This window comes from Saccopteryx bilineata, chromosome 5, assembly GCF_036850765.1.
Source record: "Saccopteryx bilineata isolate mSacBil1 chromosome 5, mSacBil1_pri_phased_curated, whole genome shotgun sequence".
In the NCBI taxonomy this organism is placed as follows: domain Eukaryota; kingdom Metazoa; phylum Chordata; class Mammalia; order Chiroptera; family Emballonuridae; genus Saccopteryx; species Saccopteryx bilineata.
Window position 1 is genome coordinate 264,979,422 of NC_089494.1, and position 15,990 is coordinate 264,995,411.

General features: G+C 56.4%; 1 protein-coding gene across 3 annotated transcripts in view; it reads left to right on the forward strand.

Moving 5' to 3' along the window:
- ZFYVE28 (zinc finger FYVE-type containing 28) overlaps positions 1-15,990 on the forward strand; it is a 77,727-nt gene that overhangs the window by 24,379 nt on the left and 37,358 nt on the right. For all 3 annotated transcript variants that reach the window (XM_066280856.1, XM_066280858.1, XM_066280857.1), the window contains exons 2-6: positions 4,088-4,228; positions 10,494-10,631; positions 11,253-11,455; positions 13,120-13,209; positions 14,789-14,878. In XM_066280856.1, the coding sequence (XP_066136953.1) occupies positions 4,088-4,228; positions 10,494-10,631; positions 11,253-11,455; positions 13,120-13,209; positions 14,789-14,878 (662 nt within the window). The remainder of the gene's footprint in view (positions 1-4,087; positions 4,229-10,493; positions 10,632-11,252; positions 11,456-13,119; positions 13,210-14,788; positions 14,879-15,990) is intronic.

Genomic DNA, 15,990 nt, shown 5'->3' on the forward strand with positions numbered 1-15,990 from the left:
CTCGGCTGGGGGCCAGGCCCGAACATTCCACACACGTGTCGCCTTTTCAGCCTGGCACACAGCGTGCGTGCGACAGTAGCCTGCCGAGCACCTTGGCGGGAAGTGGCTGTACCTGCCCAGACGTGAATGCAGGTGTGTCTGACGTCTGGGCTTCCAGGGTGGCCGCGGTGAGTGGGGGTGTACAGTACATATATACATAACACATGACACACACATAGTTTTTTAAGTTTATCTGTTGACTTTTAGAGAGAGAGAGACATTAATTTGTTCTACCTATTTCTACATTGACTGGTTGACTTTTATTTATTTTTTTGTATTTTTCTGAAGTGAGGAGCGGGGAGGCAGAGAGACAGACTCCCTCATGCACCCGACCAGGATCCACCCGGCATGCCCACCAGGGTGCGATGCTCTGCCCATCCGGGGCGTCACTCCGCTGCAACCGGAGCTATTCTAGCGCCTGAGGTGGAGGCCATGGAGCCGTCCTCAGCGTCCGGGCCAACTTTGCTCCAGTGGAGCCTTGGCTGAGGGAGGGGAAGAGAGAGAGAGAGAGGAAGGAGAGAGGGAGGGGTGGAGAAGCAGATGGGCGCTTCTCCTAGCTGGGAATTGAACCTGGGACTTCCACACGCCAGGCTAATGCTCTACCGCTGAGCCCACCAGCCAGGGCCTTGTGTGTGTTTTTTTATACCCTGTCTTCAGAATCTGCGTCTGAGTTATTTTCCGCAGACCCTTTCCTGGTTCTTTTCTGAGCAGACACCCGTTTGGTTCTCTCCTGCCATATGTTGAGCCTCTGGCACATCGGCGTGTGTTTTCCTCTAAAAACGCATAAAAACCAAGCATAGTCTCTTGCTGTTTTGCAAATAATTTTCATCCTCTGACAAAACGTTTGTTGGCAAGCGCAGGCGTTCCTCTGGGGCGGTTATTCCTCCCGATTGCTTCTCCGATCCGTGCTTTTGTGCTGGGCAACATGCGAGTCGAGTGCTTCTCAGTGTTATTTGCATTCTTTCTAAACGGAGCTATAAACACAATACAGAGGAGGAGCAGGCAAAGGCGCAGGGTTGGCACACGTGACTCTGTGGGGCCCCGCCTCTCCCCCACTCTGGGCAGCCTGGAGGCCGGAAGCTGGAAGGGCCAGTGTGTCAGGGGTCACTGCATGTCCCCCAGCTGCTCTGCCCTCCCCGTGCTGTGACTCTATTCCCTAGCCCCTTTCTTCCCCACTCGACCCCCAGACCAAGTCCCACTTTTCCTGGGAGCACTGGGAACGGAAACCGAACAGGTCTGATGACAAGAAGAGTCCGGCTGAGAACCGGCGATTCAAACACCTCTGTCCGTGCCCCACATCAGGGCCCCGTCTTCTCTCCTGGGGACGCTTTGGTGGTTCGTGGGCACCGTGCCCTCTTGGTGGAACCACCTGAACTCTGCACCATGCAGAAAGATCAGAGGTAAAAGCAGCTGCTCCATACAGGCAGGGGTCAGGGGCAGGAGTCAGGGGTCAGGGGCAGGGGGCAGGGGCAGGGGCAGGGGGCAGGGGCAGGGGTCAGGGGCAGGGGTCAGGGTCAGGGGTCAGGGGTCAGGGTCAGGGGGCAGGGGCAGGGGGCAGGGGCAGGGGCAGGGGTCAGGGGCAGGGGCAGGGGCAGGGGGCAGGGGCAGGGGTCAGGGGGCAGGGGCAGGGGGCAGGGGTCAGGGGCAGGGGGCAGGGGTCAGGGGCAGGAGTCAGGGGCAGGGGGCAGGGGCAGGGGCAGGGGGCAGGGGCAGGGGCAGGGGCAGGGGGCAGGGGCAGGGGCAGGGGCAGGGGGCAGGGGCAGGGGGCAGGGGGCAGGGGCAGGGGGCAGGGGCAGGGGGCAGGGTTAGGGGTCAGGGGTCAGGAGCAGGTCCTGGTCCTGCGGGGCCGTCAGAGGGAGGTCTTCAGAATCACGCGTGGAGCAGGGGCGCAGCGGCTGACGGATGCATGTGGAAGCCAGCGCCTGGCAGCACCCCGCACGGGGTCCTCTGGCAGCCCCGACATGGTCAACAAAGGATGGGATGGAGATAAAACCCCTCTGGGAGAGGCGGTCACCTTGGCCCCATCCCTGTATGCCCCGAACAGGTTCTGAGCCCTGGGCATCGGAGTTCGGGACGGGGCCTCTGCTGCTGCTTCCCTGCAGTGATAGGGACACTTGTCGAGAGAGAGCGGCAGAACGGGGTGATGCCTGCTCTTGAGGCAGCGGGAGGACGTAGGAATCGTGTGGCCCTCCTGGGTGTGACCCGGGGTGTGGGAGCCTGGACACCCTGTCCACAGGCTGGGGCAGTGGGGCGAGCTCGGTGGGACCTGGGACAGTGGCCATTTTCACGCTGCTGTGTCCAGTAGGGCCTTGGGTCAAGCTGCTGCAGCCTTTACTTCCTCTTGGGGAAGTGAGAGGTGTGACAGGGACCCGCCCAGGTCACCCTCACCCACGTGGATGCTGAGGGTCCGCACGGTGGCGGCTGACTTCTGTCTTGTCCGGTGATGGGGCCTTCGCCCTTTGTTTTCTTCCTGAGCCTCCTTGTCTTCGTCTGGGTCAGAGGTGTCCCGTGGGGCCACCCACCTCATGGAGGGCACCGGGTAGTCCCCAGAGAAGCACAGGGTGCAGCGCGGGATTGGGGACACCAGTCCCTTAGGGGCAGCTCGTGATTCATGCCACATTCTGTCCCAGCCTGGTTGGCTGGCCAGCCTCCTAGCTACGGGGGGACACTGCAGCCTGACCACCACCTGCTCCAACGGGCACCTAAGGGCCAGGCTGACCACCACCTGCTCCAACGGGCACCTAAGGGCCAGGCTGAGCTTGCATCTGCCTCCTGACACCCACCCCCCTGTCCCGCCCCCTGTCCCACATCCCAGAACAGGCAGTTGAATGAATGATTGAGTCTGTGACAGACTTAGTTCTGAATTAGTTGGGTTTGCACTTTTTAACTCAGTACTTCCGTGTTATTACATGTTTTTTCCTCGCCTTCTCTGAGCTCAGTGATTCGCTAGTCCTCCAGCCTCTGAAGCTGGAAGCTTTCTTCGCGACTTTTATTTCTGTCTTCTTGTGAATTTACATATCGACGATGTGATTTTTAAAAGGCATTCCTACCAGGTTCTGATGTATTCTGCTACAGTTTCCATTTCAAACGGGGGGGGGGGGCAAGTCCTTCCTGTTTATATAAAATGGATTCTCTTTGTTGTGGGCATTTAAAATTTTTTTTTTTTACAGGGACGGAGAGAGAGTCAGATAGAGGGATAGACAGACAGGAACGGAGAGAGATGAGAAGCATCAATCATCAGTTTTTCGTTGTGACACTGTAGTTGTTCATTGATTGCTTTCTCATATGTGCCTTGACCGCGGGCCTTCAGCAGACCGAGTAACCCCCTGCTTGAGCCAGTGACCTTGGGTCCATGCTAGTGAGCTTTTTGTTCAAGCCAGATGAGCCTGCGCTCAAGCTGACAACCTCGGGGTCTTGAACCTGGGTCCTTCTGCATCCCAGTCCGACGCTCTATCCACTGCGCCACCGCCTGGTCAGGCTTGTTGTGGGCATTTTAACTAGGAGATATGAAACAGTTTGATTTAAAATTCAGTTTTTAATTGTTACTGAATCAAGCCAGCAGATTCCAATCTCAGAGAAACACAGTTTGTCACGTTCCTTAAAGATACCGTCTGTGTTGTCAGAGCCCTGGCTGGAGGGCGGCCTGCCCAGAGGGCCCTTCGCCTGAGCATGGGCAGGAGGGACCATGGCCTGTTCACTTCCTCCTCTGCATACTTGGAAGTGGAAGTGCAGCTGCACAGGGGCTGCGGGGACTTGCCCTCTGGCTTCCCGACAGCCGTTCCGTCCTCTGGGCCCCGTGGCCTCGGGTGGCCTCCAAGAAACAGGCATGGCTCCGTGGTCTTAAAGCAGAAGGACTCACAGGTGTGTCAGCGGCGAACGGCGTAGAGATTCTTGTGCAGGAAGCCAACGGGAGAGCCAGCACCGCTGGCAGCCCAGGCGTCAGGGCCCTGGGCCGCGGCCACCGCTCATGGCCTGGGAACAGGCGGACCCGGGGGGAGCCCACCCACCTCCCCCGCCTGGCTCACGCCCGCCTGCCTGTCTCCCACAGAGGTCGGACCCACAGCTGCTTGCCCAGTTCTACTATGCGGACGAGGAGCTGAGCCAGGTGGCCGCCGAGCTGGACAGCCTGGACGGGCGGAAGGACCCACAGCGCTGCACGCTGCTCGTCAGCCAGTTCCGCTCCTGCCAGGTGAGTGCGCCCGGCCCTGCCCCGGGCGAGCGAGGCCTGGGTGCCACTGAATGCCAGGAGGAGGACTTGATGTGTTTTCTGCGCAGTCACCCTCCCCGGTGTTCCCTCCCTTCCTTTGTGATGATCTCTGTCGCCACCAGCGTTATATACCTTTTGCCCGAAAGACTGTTTAGTATTTCCTCCAGTGCAGGTTTACTGGTCGTGAATTCTTTCAGCCCCTGCGTGAATGAGAAAGGGTTTTACCTTCGATTTTGAAAGATGTGTTTGCTCGGTTTAGAATGATAAGTTGGACCCTGGCCGGTTGGCTCAGTGGTAGAGTATCGGCCTGCTGTGTGGAGGTCCTGCGTTCAATTCCCGGTCAGAGCACACAGGAGAAGCGCCCATCTGCTTCTCCACCTCTCTCCCTTCTCTATTTCTCTCTGTCTCTGTCTTTCTCTCTCTTCCCCTCTTGCAGCCATGGCTCTATTGGGGAGAGATGGCCTTGGGTGCTGAGGATGGCTCCATGGCTTCTGCCTCAGGTGCTAAGAAGAGCTCAGTTGCTGAGCAATGGAGCAATGCCTCAGATGGGCAGAGCATTGCCCCCTAGTGGGCTTGCTGGTTGGATCCTGGTCGGGGTGCATGCAGGAGTTTGTCTCTGCCTCCCCTCTTCTCATTGAATTAAAAAAAAATTATAAGTTAACCATTTTCCCCTTAATCTAGTACAGGTTCGTTCCTCGCTCTTCTCACTGGTAGTTTCCAAGGATAAATAGGACGTTCTTATCTTTGCTCCTTCTATGTAACATGTCTCTCTTGCTACTTGTAAGATTTTCTCTTGTGATTAGTTTTGACCAATTCGACCATGCTGTGATTTGGTGTATTTTTCTCCATGTTTCTGGTGCTTAAGAGTTCATTGAACTCGCATCTGTGAGTTGATAGTTGTCACTGAATTTGGGAAAAATTTGATCTTTATTCCTTTATGTATGTGTCCTTACCCCTTCCTCTTTCTTTTGGGTCTTCAATTATATGTATATTTGGCACCTTGAAGTGGTCCTATAGCTCATCTGTTCTGCTGTTATTTTATTATTTTCTCCCTGATTCATTTGGAGAGTTTCAATTGCTATGTCTTCAAGTTCATGGTTCTTTTCTGCTGAAATGTATAACCTGAGGTTCATCCCATCTAGTGTGTATATATCTATATTGAATATATTTTTTTTATCATTTCAGACATCGTCATTTTCATCCTCAGATCCGTTTGGTGCTTTTTATGTCTCGCTGTTCCCATGTAACTCTCTGAACGCCTGGGCTTCAGTTACCACGGTGGCCTCAGCGTGTCGGCTGCTGGTTCTGTCGGCAGCGGCAGGTCCCGGTGGACTTTGGCTGGTTTCCGTTTCCTCCTGTGCCGTGTTGTCTGCATTCTCTGTGTGCCTGCTGATGGCTTTATGGGATTCCTGCTGTTGTGAATTTTACATTTCTGGGAGCTAAATGTTTTTTTTGTTTTTTTTTTTGGTCTTCCCAAAAACCTTTTTTAGCTTTGTTTTGTGCTGCGGTGTGGTTACTTAGGAACAGTTCGATCCTTTGGGGTCCTATTTCCTTCGTCATTAGGCAGGATCAGGGGTGTGTTTACCGTGGACACTTACTACCGAGGACACTTTGGGTCCCCTGCCCAGTGTTCTGTGAACAGACCTTTTCTACTGTTCTTGCCCCCCGAGGGCTCTGGCCGCTGCTCCCTCGGACCCTTCAGGTCCATTTGTCTGGTCGGTCCTCACTGGTGTGTGGTGGTCGGTGCCCTGCTGAGGACTTGGGGCTGGGGACCGATCTCGAGGGTTGTCCTGGGGCAGTGTTCTTCCTCTGGTCCTCTGTCCTCTGGATCCTGGCTGCCTCGGTTTCCCTGGACTCTCAACTCTGTCTCTTCAACCAGGGAGTTTTTAGGGGTCTGCTGGGCACCTCTGCCCATGACCTTAGCATCCCCTCCAGGCAGGGACCAGGGTGGTTGTAGTTGGTTCACGCTTCGTCTTCCTCTCACGGATCACTTGTTACCTGTTGTCCTGTGTCTTGTGAACCATGTCTTGTTTTTCTCCATCACAGTTGTTGTTTGAGGGGTACTTTGGTTCCCATTGCTCCATCGTGGCCGGGACCAGAAGTACCGGGAAATGTTTACCAGGCACACTTGTGTCAGGCACAGTTCTGGGCGCTGGGGCCCGTCAGTGATGAAAAAGAAGACCCTGGCCCTGGCCGGTTGGCTCAGCAGTAGAGCGCCGGCCTGGCGTACGGGGGACCCGGGTTTGATTCCCGGCCAGGGCACATAGGAGAAGCGCCCATTTGCTTCTCCACACCCCCCCTCCTTCCTCTCTGTCTCTCTCTTCCCCTCCCGCAGCCGAGGCTCCATTGGAGCAAAGATGGCCCGGGCGCTGGGGATGGCTCCTTGGCCTCTGCCCCAGGCGCTAGAGTGGCTCTGGTCGTGGCAGAGCGATGCCCCGGAGGGGCAGAACATCGCCCCCTGGTGGGCAGAGCGTTGCCCCTAGTGGGAGTGCCGAGTGGATCCCGGTCGGGCGCATGCGGGACTCTGTCTGACTCTCTCTCCCCGTTTCCAGCTTCAGAAAAATACAAAAAAAAAAAAAAAGAAGAAGACCCTGTTCTCGCCCTTGGCAGCTGAGGTCCTGGTGGGCCAGGCAGGGTGGGAGCGCGTCCAAGCACCACCACCCGAAGACCACCCAGCTTTGGGTGAGACGTGCCACCCCGCAGAGCTCAGAACCCCGCCCCCCCTTTTTATTTCACCTACTTCCACCTGTCCCCTTTGACAACCATCTGTTTATTTTCTGTATTCACAGGTCTGTGTCTGTTTTGCCTGCTTACTTTGTTTTTTTTAGATGCCACATCTAAGTGAAATCATATGGTATTTAGTCTGTTTCTGCCTCATCTCACTTAACATAACACCCTCCAGGTCAGTGGTTTGTAGACTGTGTAATCCTCACACAGCAGCAGGGTGGTGAGGCAACTCTTTTATGGATCGGCACCAAATTTCTGGCAGACTGGTACCGCGGACTGTGGACCAGCAGTTGAAAAACACTGCTCTGGGTCCATCCATGCTGTTGCAAATGGTAACATTTCACTCTTTCTGTGGGGGTCCTATCCCATCGGATACAAACACCACATCTTCCTCATCCGCTTGTCGATGGATGGACGCCTAGGTTGCTTCCATGTGTTGGCTGTTGTAAATAACACTTTCTCGTCAGTGTTTTGTCTTCTAGACACCGGGAGCTGGCCTGGACCGAGCACTAACTCCTGTTCCTGCCGTTCTTTGTTCATTACTTTATTGAATCATGAGAAAGGGAGTGTCCCACCCAGAAAACCTTTGTAAAACAGTACCTCTTCATGCTGGTTGAATTTTATTTTTTGTGTCATCAAGCTGGATGTTTTCCATGTGGTGCAGTGCTCCCTCCAGAGTTTAGTCACTAAACTTTAGTGCGTTGCTTTTTTTTTTTTTGCATCGAAAGGCCATGCTCCTCGCTCGTGGTAACTTTTCATATCTGCTTCCTAAGAAAAAGGAAACCCAAGCCTGACCAGGCGGTGGCGCAGTAAATAGAGCATTTGACTGGGATGCGGAGGACCCAGGTTCAAAACCCCGAGCTCGCCAGCTTGAGCGCGGGCTCATCTGGCTTTAGCGTGGGATCCTAGACATGACTCCATGGTTGCTGGCTTGAGCAAGGCATCACTTGGTCTGCTGTAGCCCTCCGGTCAAGGCACATATGAGAAAGCAATCATTGAACAACTAAGGTGCTACAGCGAAGAATTAATGCTTCTCATCTCTCTCCCTTCCTGTCTGTCTGTCCCTATATGTCCCTCTCTCTGTCTCTCTCTGTCTCTGTCACAAAAGAAAAAAAGAAAAAAAAAGAAAAATGAAACCCAAGCCTCAGAGGGCGGAAGGGAGGGGCATAGAGATTTAAATTTGCTGAGGGCAACAGTGTCAGTTTTCTGGAAAGCACTCTGGCAGATTGTAATCAGAGTGTGTAAGTGCAGTTTGCACTCTTGACCTTGTCATGTGATGTTTCTAGAAGCGAGGAGACCCAGAGGAAATAGCCTCAAATTCAGCGTCATGCCCATGACAGGGACTGCAGCATTGTTCAGGGTGAAGGGTGGGGCGTATTGCAAACGTCCAGCAGGAGAGGAGGGTCACATGCTCGAGTCTCATCTGGCTGTCGTCATAAGGTGGACTAGTGAGGAGGTGTAACCACGTGTCCCAATAGCAATGACAGCCGCAGATCACAAAGTTGTATGTGAACAGGCTGAGCTCAATTGACTGAAGCAAGCCCACGAGAACAAGAATTAGGCAGCCCTGGCCTGTTGGCTCAGCGGTAGAGCATTAGCCCAGCATGTGGAAGTCCTGGGTTTGATTCCCGGCCAGGGCACACAGGAGAAGCGCCCATCTGCTTCTCCACCCCTCCCCCTCTTTTCTCTCTATCTCTTCCCCTCCTGCAGCCAAGTCTCCATTGGAGCAAAGATGGCCCGGGCACTGAGGACGGCTCCATGGCCTCTGCCTCAGGCGCTAGAATGGCTCTGGTCGCAATGGAGCGACGTCCTGGATGGGCAGAGCATCGCCCCCTGGTGGGCGTGCCAGGTGGATCCCGGTCGGGCGCATGCGGGAGTCTGTCTGACTGCCTCCCCGCTTCTCATTTCAGAAAAATACAAAAAAAAAAAAAAAAAAAGAATTAGGAGATGTGCCGCCTGTGTGTCTCTGCGCCCCCACTGTGCTCAGTTTTCCTGTGGGGAGTGTGCATTACGTTTACCTATGACCAACTAAAGAAAAAAAAAACAAAACTCAACATTCCCATAACTCTACAGAATGAGTGGTAGATATTTAAAGAACAGAACAATTTTTTTTTATTATGGGACTATTTTGTGTTTTTAATGGATTGATTTTGGGGAGACTGAGAGAGAGAAAGAGAGAGAAGCATTCATTTGTTGTTCTACTTAGTTGTGCATTCACTGGTTGCTTCCCGTGTGTGCCCCAACTAGGAATCGAACCCACAACCTTGGTGTTTTGGGACAACACTCAAACCGACTGAGCTAACCGGCGGGGGCCAGAACAGGACAGTTTAAAGAGGAGAATAGAATGTCATTTCAGACGCAGTAAAAATGATCTCGTTACCCTTTTATACATAGAGTATTCAAAACACAGTCTGTTACCCTTTGTATTTTGAACTGGAGGGAAAAAAAGTAAAATGATTTTAAAGAGTCTTTAAAACAAAAGTTACCATTTTTGAGGCTTGCCATGAAGAGGGAATCATGGTCCATCTCTTACAGTCGGCTGAGGGACCGGAGAAGCTCAGCAGCCTGTCCCGGGTGGCACAGCCAGCGTGAGGGTGGCATCAGGGTGTCTGTCTCCCTGAAGGAGGGGGGTGCCTCTCCTCTTTGCTGCTGCCTGATGTACATGTTGCCATGATTAATCTGCTGATTCCAGAGGGGCTGGGAGGGACTTGCCTCCGCTGTGCTTGGCTTGAGCCCCTCAACAGAGGAGTAAACTGAAGATCAGCCAGGACAACAGCTTGGTCCAGGTGCCCAGCCCGCTGAGCGTCTATCTGAGCCCCTGGCTCCCACAGTTGCTGCTGGGCAAAGCCCTTCGACTCACACACAGGGCGCAGGTCTTGTCTCCCTGGGTTGTGAACAAGCTCGGGGTGACACAGGTTCATAACACTCAGGAAAGCAACACAGCGAGTTGGTGATAAACATCAACTTCTCATGTGTGTGTGTCCACCTAGCCGTTCCCTTTCTCCAGCTCTGTCCTGAGAAAGTCAGGTGACAAGCGTTCAGAGGGAGGTGGTCAGCATCAGAGATCCTGACAGCCCGGGCTGCAGAGAATGCCGTGTGGGTCAGCAGGGGAGGGTGAGATGCAGGGCACAGCTGTTCCAAAGGGCCATCGAGCTCCCCATGAGGACGGCATCGTCCAGGGAGCAGAGGAGGTCACAGAGCTCCAGGTGCGGCAGGTGGCGTTCTAGGTAAAGACGAGGTGGGCAGAGTAGGTATACAGTTTATTAATTATTGAATTTACATACGAACCATGTAAACCAGCTTTTGCCCACGCCTGTCTATGTGACCCTCCTGAATGGGAGGACGGAAGGGGGAAGGAAACGAGTTTCACTCCTTACTCATGATGCTCCTGGAATAGCAACTTTTGTAGCAACTATCTGGCCAGCATGGATGTGTTACTGTGTCATAATCTTTTACTTTGTTACTTTCTGGCACCTGCCTGCCGGCCAGCCACATTGTAGCCTCTTCCCTTCTGTTTCAGGACAACGTGTTAAACATCATAAACCAGATCATGGATGTGTGCATCCCACAGGACCGTGCCCCCAGGGACTTCTGTGTCAAGTTCCCAGAGGAGATTCGGCACGACAACCTGGCCGGCCAGCTGTGGTTTGGTGCTGAGGTAGCGGTCATCCACGGGTCCAGGGTCACGCCGTTGGCATTGTTTGTGAGCCCTGGTCAACCCCAGAGCATGTCCCAGAATGTGGTGTTGAGGTTGCTCCTGTGGGCTGAATGGGGGGCAAGGGAGACAGGCATCCCACAATCCGGGTCTCTGTTGGCCCTCCCCTCCTGCCTGCCTCTGGGGTCCAGGTCACAGTGAGAGCATCTGAGATCTCTCTGGACTGAAGACAAACCAGGGGTGCATGGGCCCACAGCCTTAAAACACCTGCCCCAGAGCAAGGGGACTCTGAGACTCTGAGGCAGGGGTTCCCGGGAGAGAGGACTTGGAAGGGGAGGGGTCTTGAGGACGATGCCCATGCCTCAGCCTGGCCACCGCCACCCTTCAGCCTTCCTGTTCCATGTGGGCCTGGCTTTGGGGACCGCAGTCCTCTCAGGGGGACGGGTCTTTCTCGGTGTTGGCTGACCATTCTGGAGCTCTCGCTCTGTGCAGGCTGAAGGGGTCAGGGCAGGGCACTGAAGCCAGCCTGAGATGGGCCAAGGCCAGTCGGCCCCCACGGGGACTGGGCACCATGTGGTGACTCCTGAGAGCCGCCTGCCACTGAGCCGCGTCCTCTGCTCGCAGTGCCTGGCTGCCGGCTCCATCATCATGAACCGGGAGCTGGAGAGCATGGCCATGCGCCCACTGGCCAAGGAGCTGACCCGCAGCCTGGAGGAGGTGCGGGGCGCCCTCCGCGACCAGGCCCTGAGGGACCTCAGCGCCTACACAGAGAAGATGCGGGAGGCGCTGAGGCACTTTGACGTCCTGTTTGCCGAGTTCGAGCTGAGGTGACCCCGAGGGCCACATGCAAGTGCCGTGGGCATGGGGGCCTGGCCTTGGCTTCATGGGGAGGGCGTGTGGTGTGCTGGCTCTGCGGGGTTTCCCTGGTATTTCCAGAAGAAAACTCCGTGGAGGGCGGAGCCATGGCGGGGCTCAGGGCTGTCTGTGGGTGTAGCCCCAACCCCTGAGGGACAAGGTGTGAGGCTGTGGAGGGGAGGCACCTTTCCAGGGAGGGGTCACACATCTTAAAGACAGAGAAGGGTCACCCAGGGACAAAGGAGCCTCCAGGTGTCCACCACTGCTGCCCCTCCCTGACACCCCTCAGCGGTGAAGCCCCAAGGGCACTGCCAGGGAAAGTCATCCATGGTGTCACCGTGAGCCTCTCTGCCTCCCGCCTCCCGCCTCCCGCCTGAGCCTGCTCTCACCCTGTCCTTGGTCCCCAGTGACCCCCTTCACCCTTCAGTGCATCTGTTCGCCCCACCATCACCCGACACTGGCTCTGTGTACTCAGATCTGGGACACAGCGCAAGCAAAAGGAAGTGGCCACTGCCCTTCCCATGGGGACACCCAGCTCCATGGGACAGAGGGCACACTCCAGGTCAGAGGAGTCCATGCATTGCCCAGTGGCCCCCGCCCTACCCGACAGGCTCACGCACTGGCACCACCGCTGAGCCCTGAGTGTCAGTCTGTTCTGGACTCCTCCCACTCTTCCCGATGCCTGCCCCCCCCCAGCCCAGGGAACGGCTGCTCCTTCAGAAGGCAGAGGCTGCTCCTCCTCCGCATGGGGACTGCCCCCTCCCCGCCCCACCCCACCACCCCACAGGCCTCCTCAGGGAAGGGATCTGGAGAGGCTGGACTTGGGAGGCAGGTGCTCTGTGAGCCCCCCGCACACACCGGGGAACGCCCCTGGTAGGCGAGAGGGAGCAGCACTGAGTTCACGTCCATGGTGGCAGTCCTGGTTAACGAAAACTGTCATCTCATAGGCTGCTGACCCTCCGGAAGGAAACCCACCCTGATGTTCAGGGGAGGGGTCTCTCTAGGAAGAGCAAAGATTGAGCTCTGTTTTCTTGGCTTCTCCGGATTTCCCGAGCCAGCTTTCACCCCAAGAAAACATCAGACAGTGATTTAGAAGGAAAAGGAAAACGCTCTCATCCCGGGAGTGCTTGGAGGACTGTCCCCTTTTCATACCCTTCCAGCGAATGTCCCTCCTGGTGTGGCTCTCCCTGGCCGCTGAGATGGGCGTGTGGTGGGGTGGGGACTGAGGGGAGGTTGCTGACCCACCTATGTTTTCATTCCTTCATTCATTCATCCACTTGCTCACTGGTCAGGGCTGGTGTTCAGGCAGGGGACACTCACAGAGCTGGGCAGTCACAGCTCCAGGACAGGCAGGGCTGAGAAGGGCAGGGCAGGGGTGGGGTGGGGTCCGAGGAGGTGCTGCAAGGGGCCTGACCCTGGGAGCAGCTCTGCCCTGACCCTGAGGGGTCGAGCTGGGAACTGGGTTTACAAAGCTGTGGAGATGGGTGTGTTGAGTCTAATTTGGTCTCATCACTCTGGAAGATGCATGGTGGCCCTAGGGTCCTTCCCTCCCTCCCTAGGGTCCTTCCCTCCTTCCCTAGGGTCCCTCCCTCCTTCCCTCCCTCCCTCCCTCACTCTCTCACTCATGTATCTGCAGCTACGTCTCGGCCATGGTGCCCGTGAAGTCCCCCAGGGAGTACTACGTGCAGCAGGAGGTCATCGTGCTGTTCTGTGAGACGGTGGAGAGGTGAGAGACCCACTGCCCGACAGCCCGGCTCCAGGCGGGGGCAGGGGGCAGCCGGGAGGGGGGCAGGGGGGACCTGGCAGGCAGGCGCCAGCCTCCTGCCCCTACCTGGTCCTTGTGCCCGGCGGTGGGCAGCCCCGAGAGGCCCTGCTCGTCAGAGCTGCCGGCCTTGTGCCTCAGACTCCCCACCTCACACACACCCTGCCCGTCCTTTCTTCTGGGCCCAGCATGTAGCTCCTGCAGCTGAAGTTCATGTAACAAAGAATCCACGTGATCGAGTACAGCGCTGCACGGGCTAGGCCACGGGGGGCTGGACCTCCCGCCTCCACGCCTGCCCACCGTCCACGCCTGCCCACCGTCCACTCCTCCCCACCGTCCACTCCTCCCTCCCATTGCTCACCTCATCTCCCTGCCTCCCCCTCCACACCTCCCGGGTCAGGACGGGGCCGTTGGTGGGTTCTGGGTCCACTGAGTGAGGTTTTGGGGGTACACCACCAATAGTCTCACCACGCCTTGTACAGTAACGTGAAATCCCATGATCTGAATGGACTTTGTGGCCTAAGGTTTAACCTAGAATGTTGATGAGTGCGATGGCATTGGGTCGGTTTTGCAGTCGCCGATATCACCTCCTTTTCAAAGACAGGTTACTCCGGGTTGATGTATTGAGAGATATGTCACATCGCCCAGACATAAGATGTCATAAAATGCCTTTTGCACTTGGAACTCTGGTGTGAGCTCTTGAGCTCAGAACAAGCCATTGTGTCTGCCCAGGGGGCATAACTAACCCAGGAGGCATCTAGGTCCCCAGAGAGTTCACTCTCGTTTGAGGGCATTTTTTGTTTTGTTTTTTGTATTTTTCTGAAGTGAGAAATGGGGAGGCAGTCAGACAGACTCCCGCATGCGCCTGACTGGGATCCACCCAGCACGCCCACCAGGGGGCGATGCTCTGCCCATCTGGGGCGTTGCTCTGTTGGAACCAGAGCCATTCTAGCACCTGAGGCAGAGGCCACAGAGCCATCCCCAGCGCCCGGGCCATTCTTGCTCCAATGGAGCCTTGGCTGCGGAAGGGGAAGAGAGAGACAGAGAGGAAGGAGAGGGGGGGGGGGTGGAGAAGCAGATGGGCGCTTCTCCTGTGTGCCCTGGCCGGGAATCGAACCCGGGACTTCCACATGCCAGGCCAACACTCTACCACTGAGCCAACCGGCCAGGGCTCTGAGGGCATGTTTTTGTTCCTCATTTCTTTTTGCCACCTGAGTTGTTCCAGCTCTTGGGCTCAGCGAGCCTACCACCGGATTAGCTTTTTTATTGGACCCCATGACTTCCTCGCCAGCCTTCTCACATGCACACCTCCCCACCCGCCACCCCAGAGCTGGCATCAGGTGGGCAGGAGGTGCAGGTCAGCACAGGCTGCCTCTGCCCACACATGTAAGGGCTCAGGGCACACAAGTGCCCCCTCTGACCGTCTGCTGAGCGTGGGCATGGGCGAGGTTGGGTGGGCTGCCTTGCCAACGTGGGTCTGACCCGGGACGTGGGTGGGGGACCGGGCCCCTCCCCTCCTCACTGGTTCGTCCTCCTCGGCCAGGGCGCTGGACTTCGGGTACCTGACCCAGGACATGATTGACGACTATGAGCCCGCCCTCATGTTCACCATCCCCAGGTTGGCCATCGTGTGGTGAGTGTCCCTCCTGCCTGGACGGTCCCTTTTGCAGAAAGTGGGCAGGGCTGTTAAACCTGCTGGCCCCTCCTGGGTGTGGATAAATGGTGCTCACACACGCTGAGAGGTGTGGCTGTTCAGCTGCCTAGGGTGGACACTAGGAAGTCCTGTTGTCATCCCTCAGCATTGTGGGACCCCCCGCACACACCCTAAATAGTACCACACCCCTGGCGCCCGACACTGAACAGGTGAGACCTGGGAAGGAGGAACCCGTGCACTAGGCAGGACCACGTGGAGCCCTCAGGGGCTGTGGGGGTTGGTTTCGTACTACCGAGGGGGTAAGGTGTCACTGGTCTTGGGAAGGCGTGTAGGCTTGGCTGAATAATCACACAGGCCGACAGGGAGGTGAACCCTGGTGGGTTGGAGACCAGGTGGGATGCCGCTGGCCTGGCTGAGCAGGAAGCGTCTGTCTGGGTGGGGGACTTGCTCTCTGGGTGGGGAGCACACCCGGCAGGAGCAGGGGAGCTCTGGGTTCAGCCTTGGGGGGGTCTTGCAGGCTCGCCCAGAGACATCAGGGCAGCAGTGGGGATAGAAAGCTCTGGCCTTGGCTCCAGGGCCCCCCGCCCTCAGGACAGATGGGGTCCAGCCCTTCCCCCACACCTGTGGCCTCCCCTGGGCTTGGTCCTACAGCTGCCTTCTCAGAGGTGTCTAGGGTGGTGTCCCCATTCCACCCCGGCACCATACCTTGTACTGTCCTCTTTCCTAAGTTCACCAATGGAGAGAAGCCGGGCGGGACAAATCACATCGTGGGCGGGCGACCCTTTCAATCGCCTTAATTGCTAGCTAGAACTTGGCAGTTTCCCTTCACGTAAGGATGCAGGAAAGGCCGAGTGTCCCCAGTGGATCAGCGCGGGTGGCCTGGGGTGAAGTGGCCCCTCCTGGATGGAGCTGCCCTTGGATGGGGCCACATGGTTTGTTACATTGTTTTCTTTCGAGACAAATGGGTCTCTAAGGCCAAACAATTTTATTTTCTGAAGTGAGAAGTGGGGAGGCAGAGACAGACTCCCGCATGCACCTGACGGGGATCCACCCGGCATGCCTACCAGGGGGCGATGCTCTGCCCATCTGGG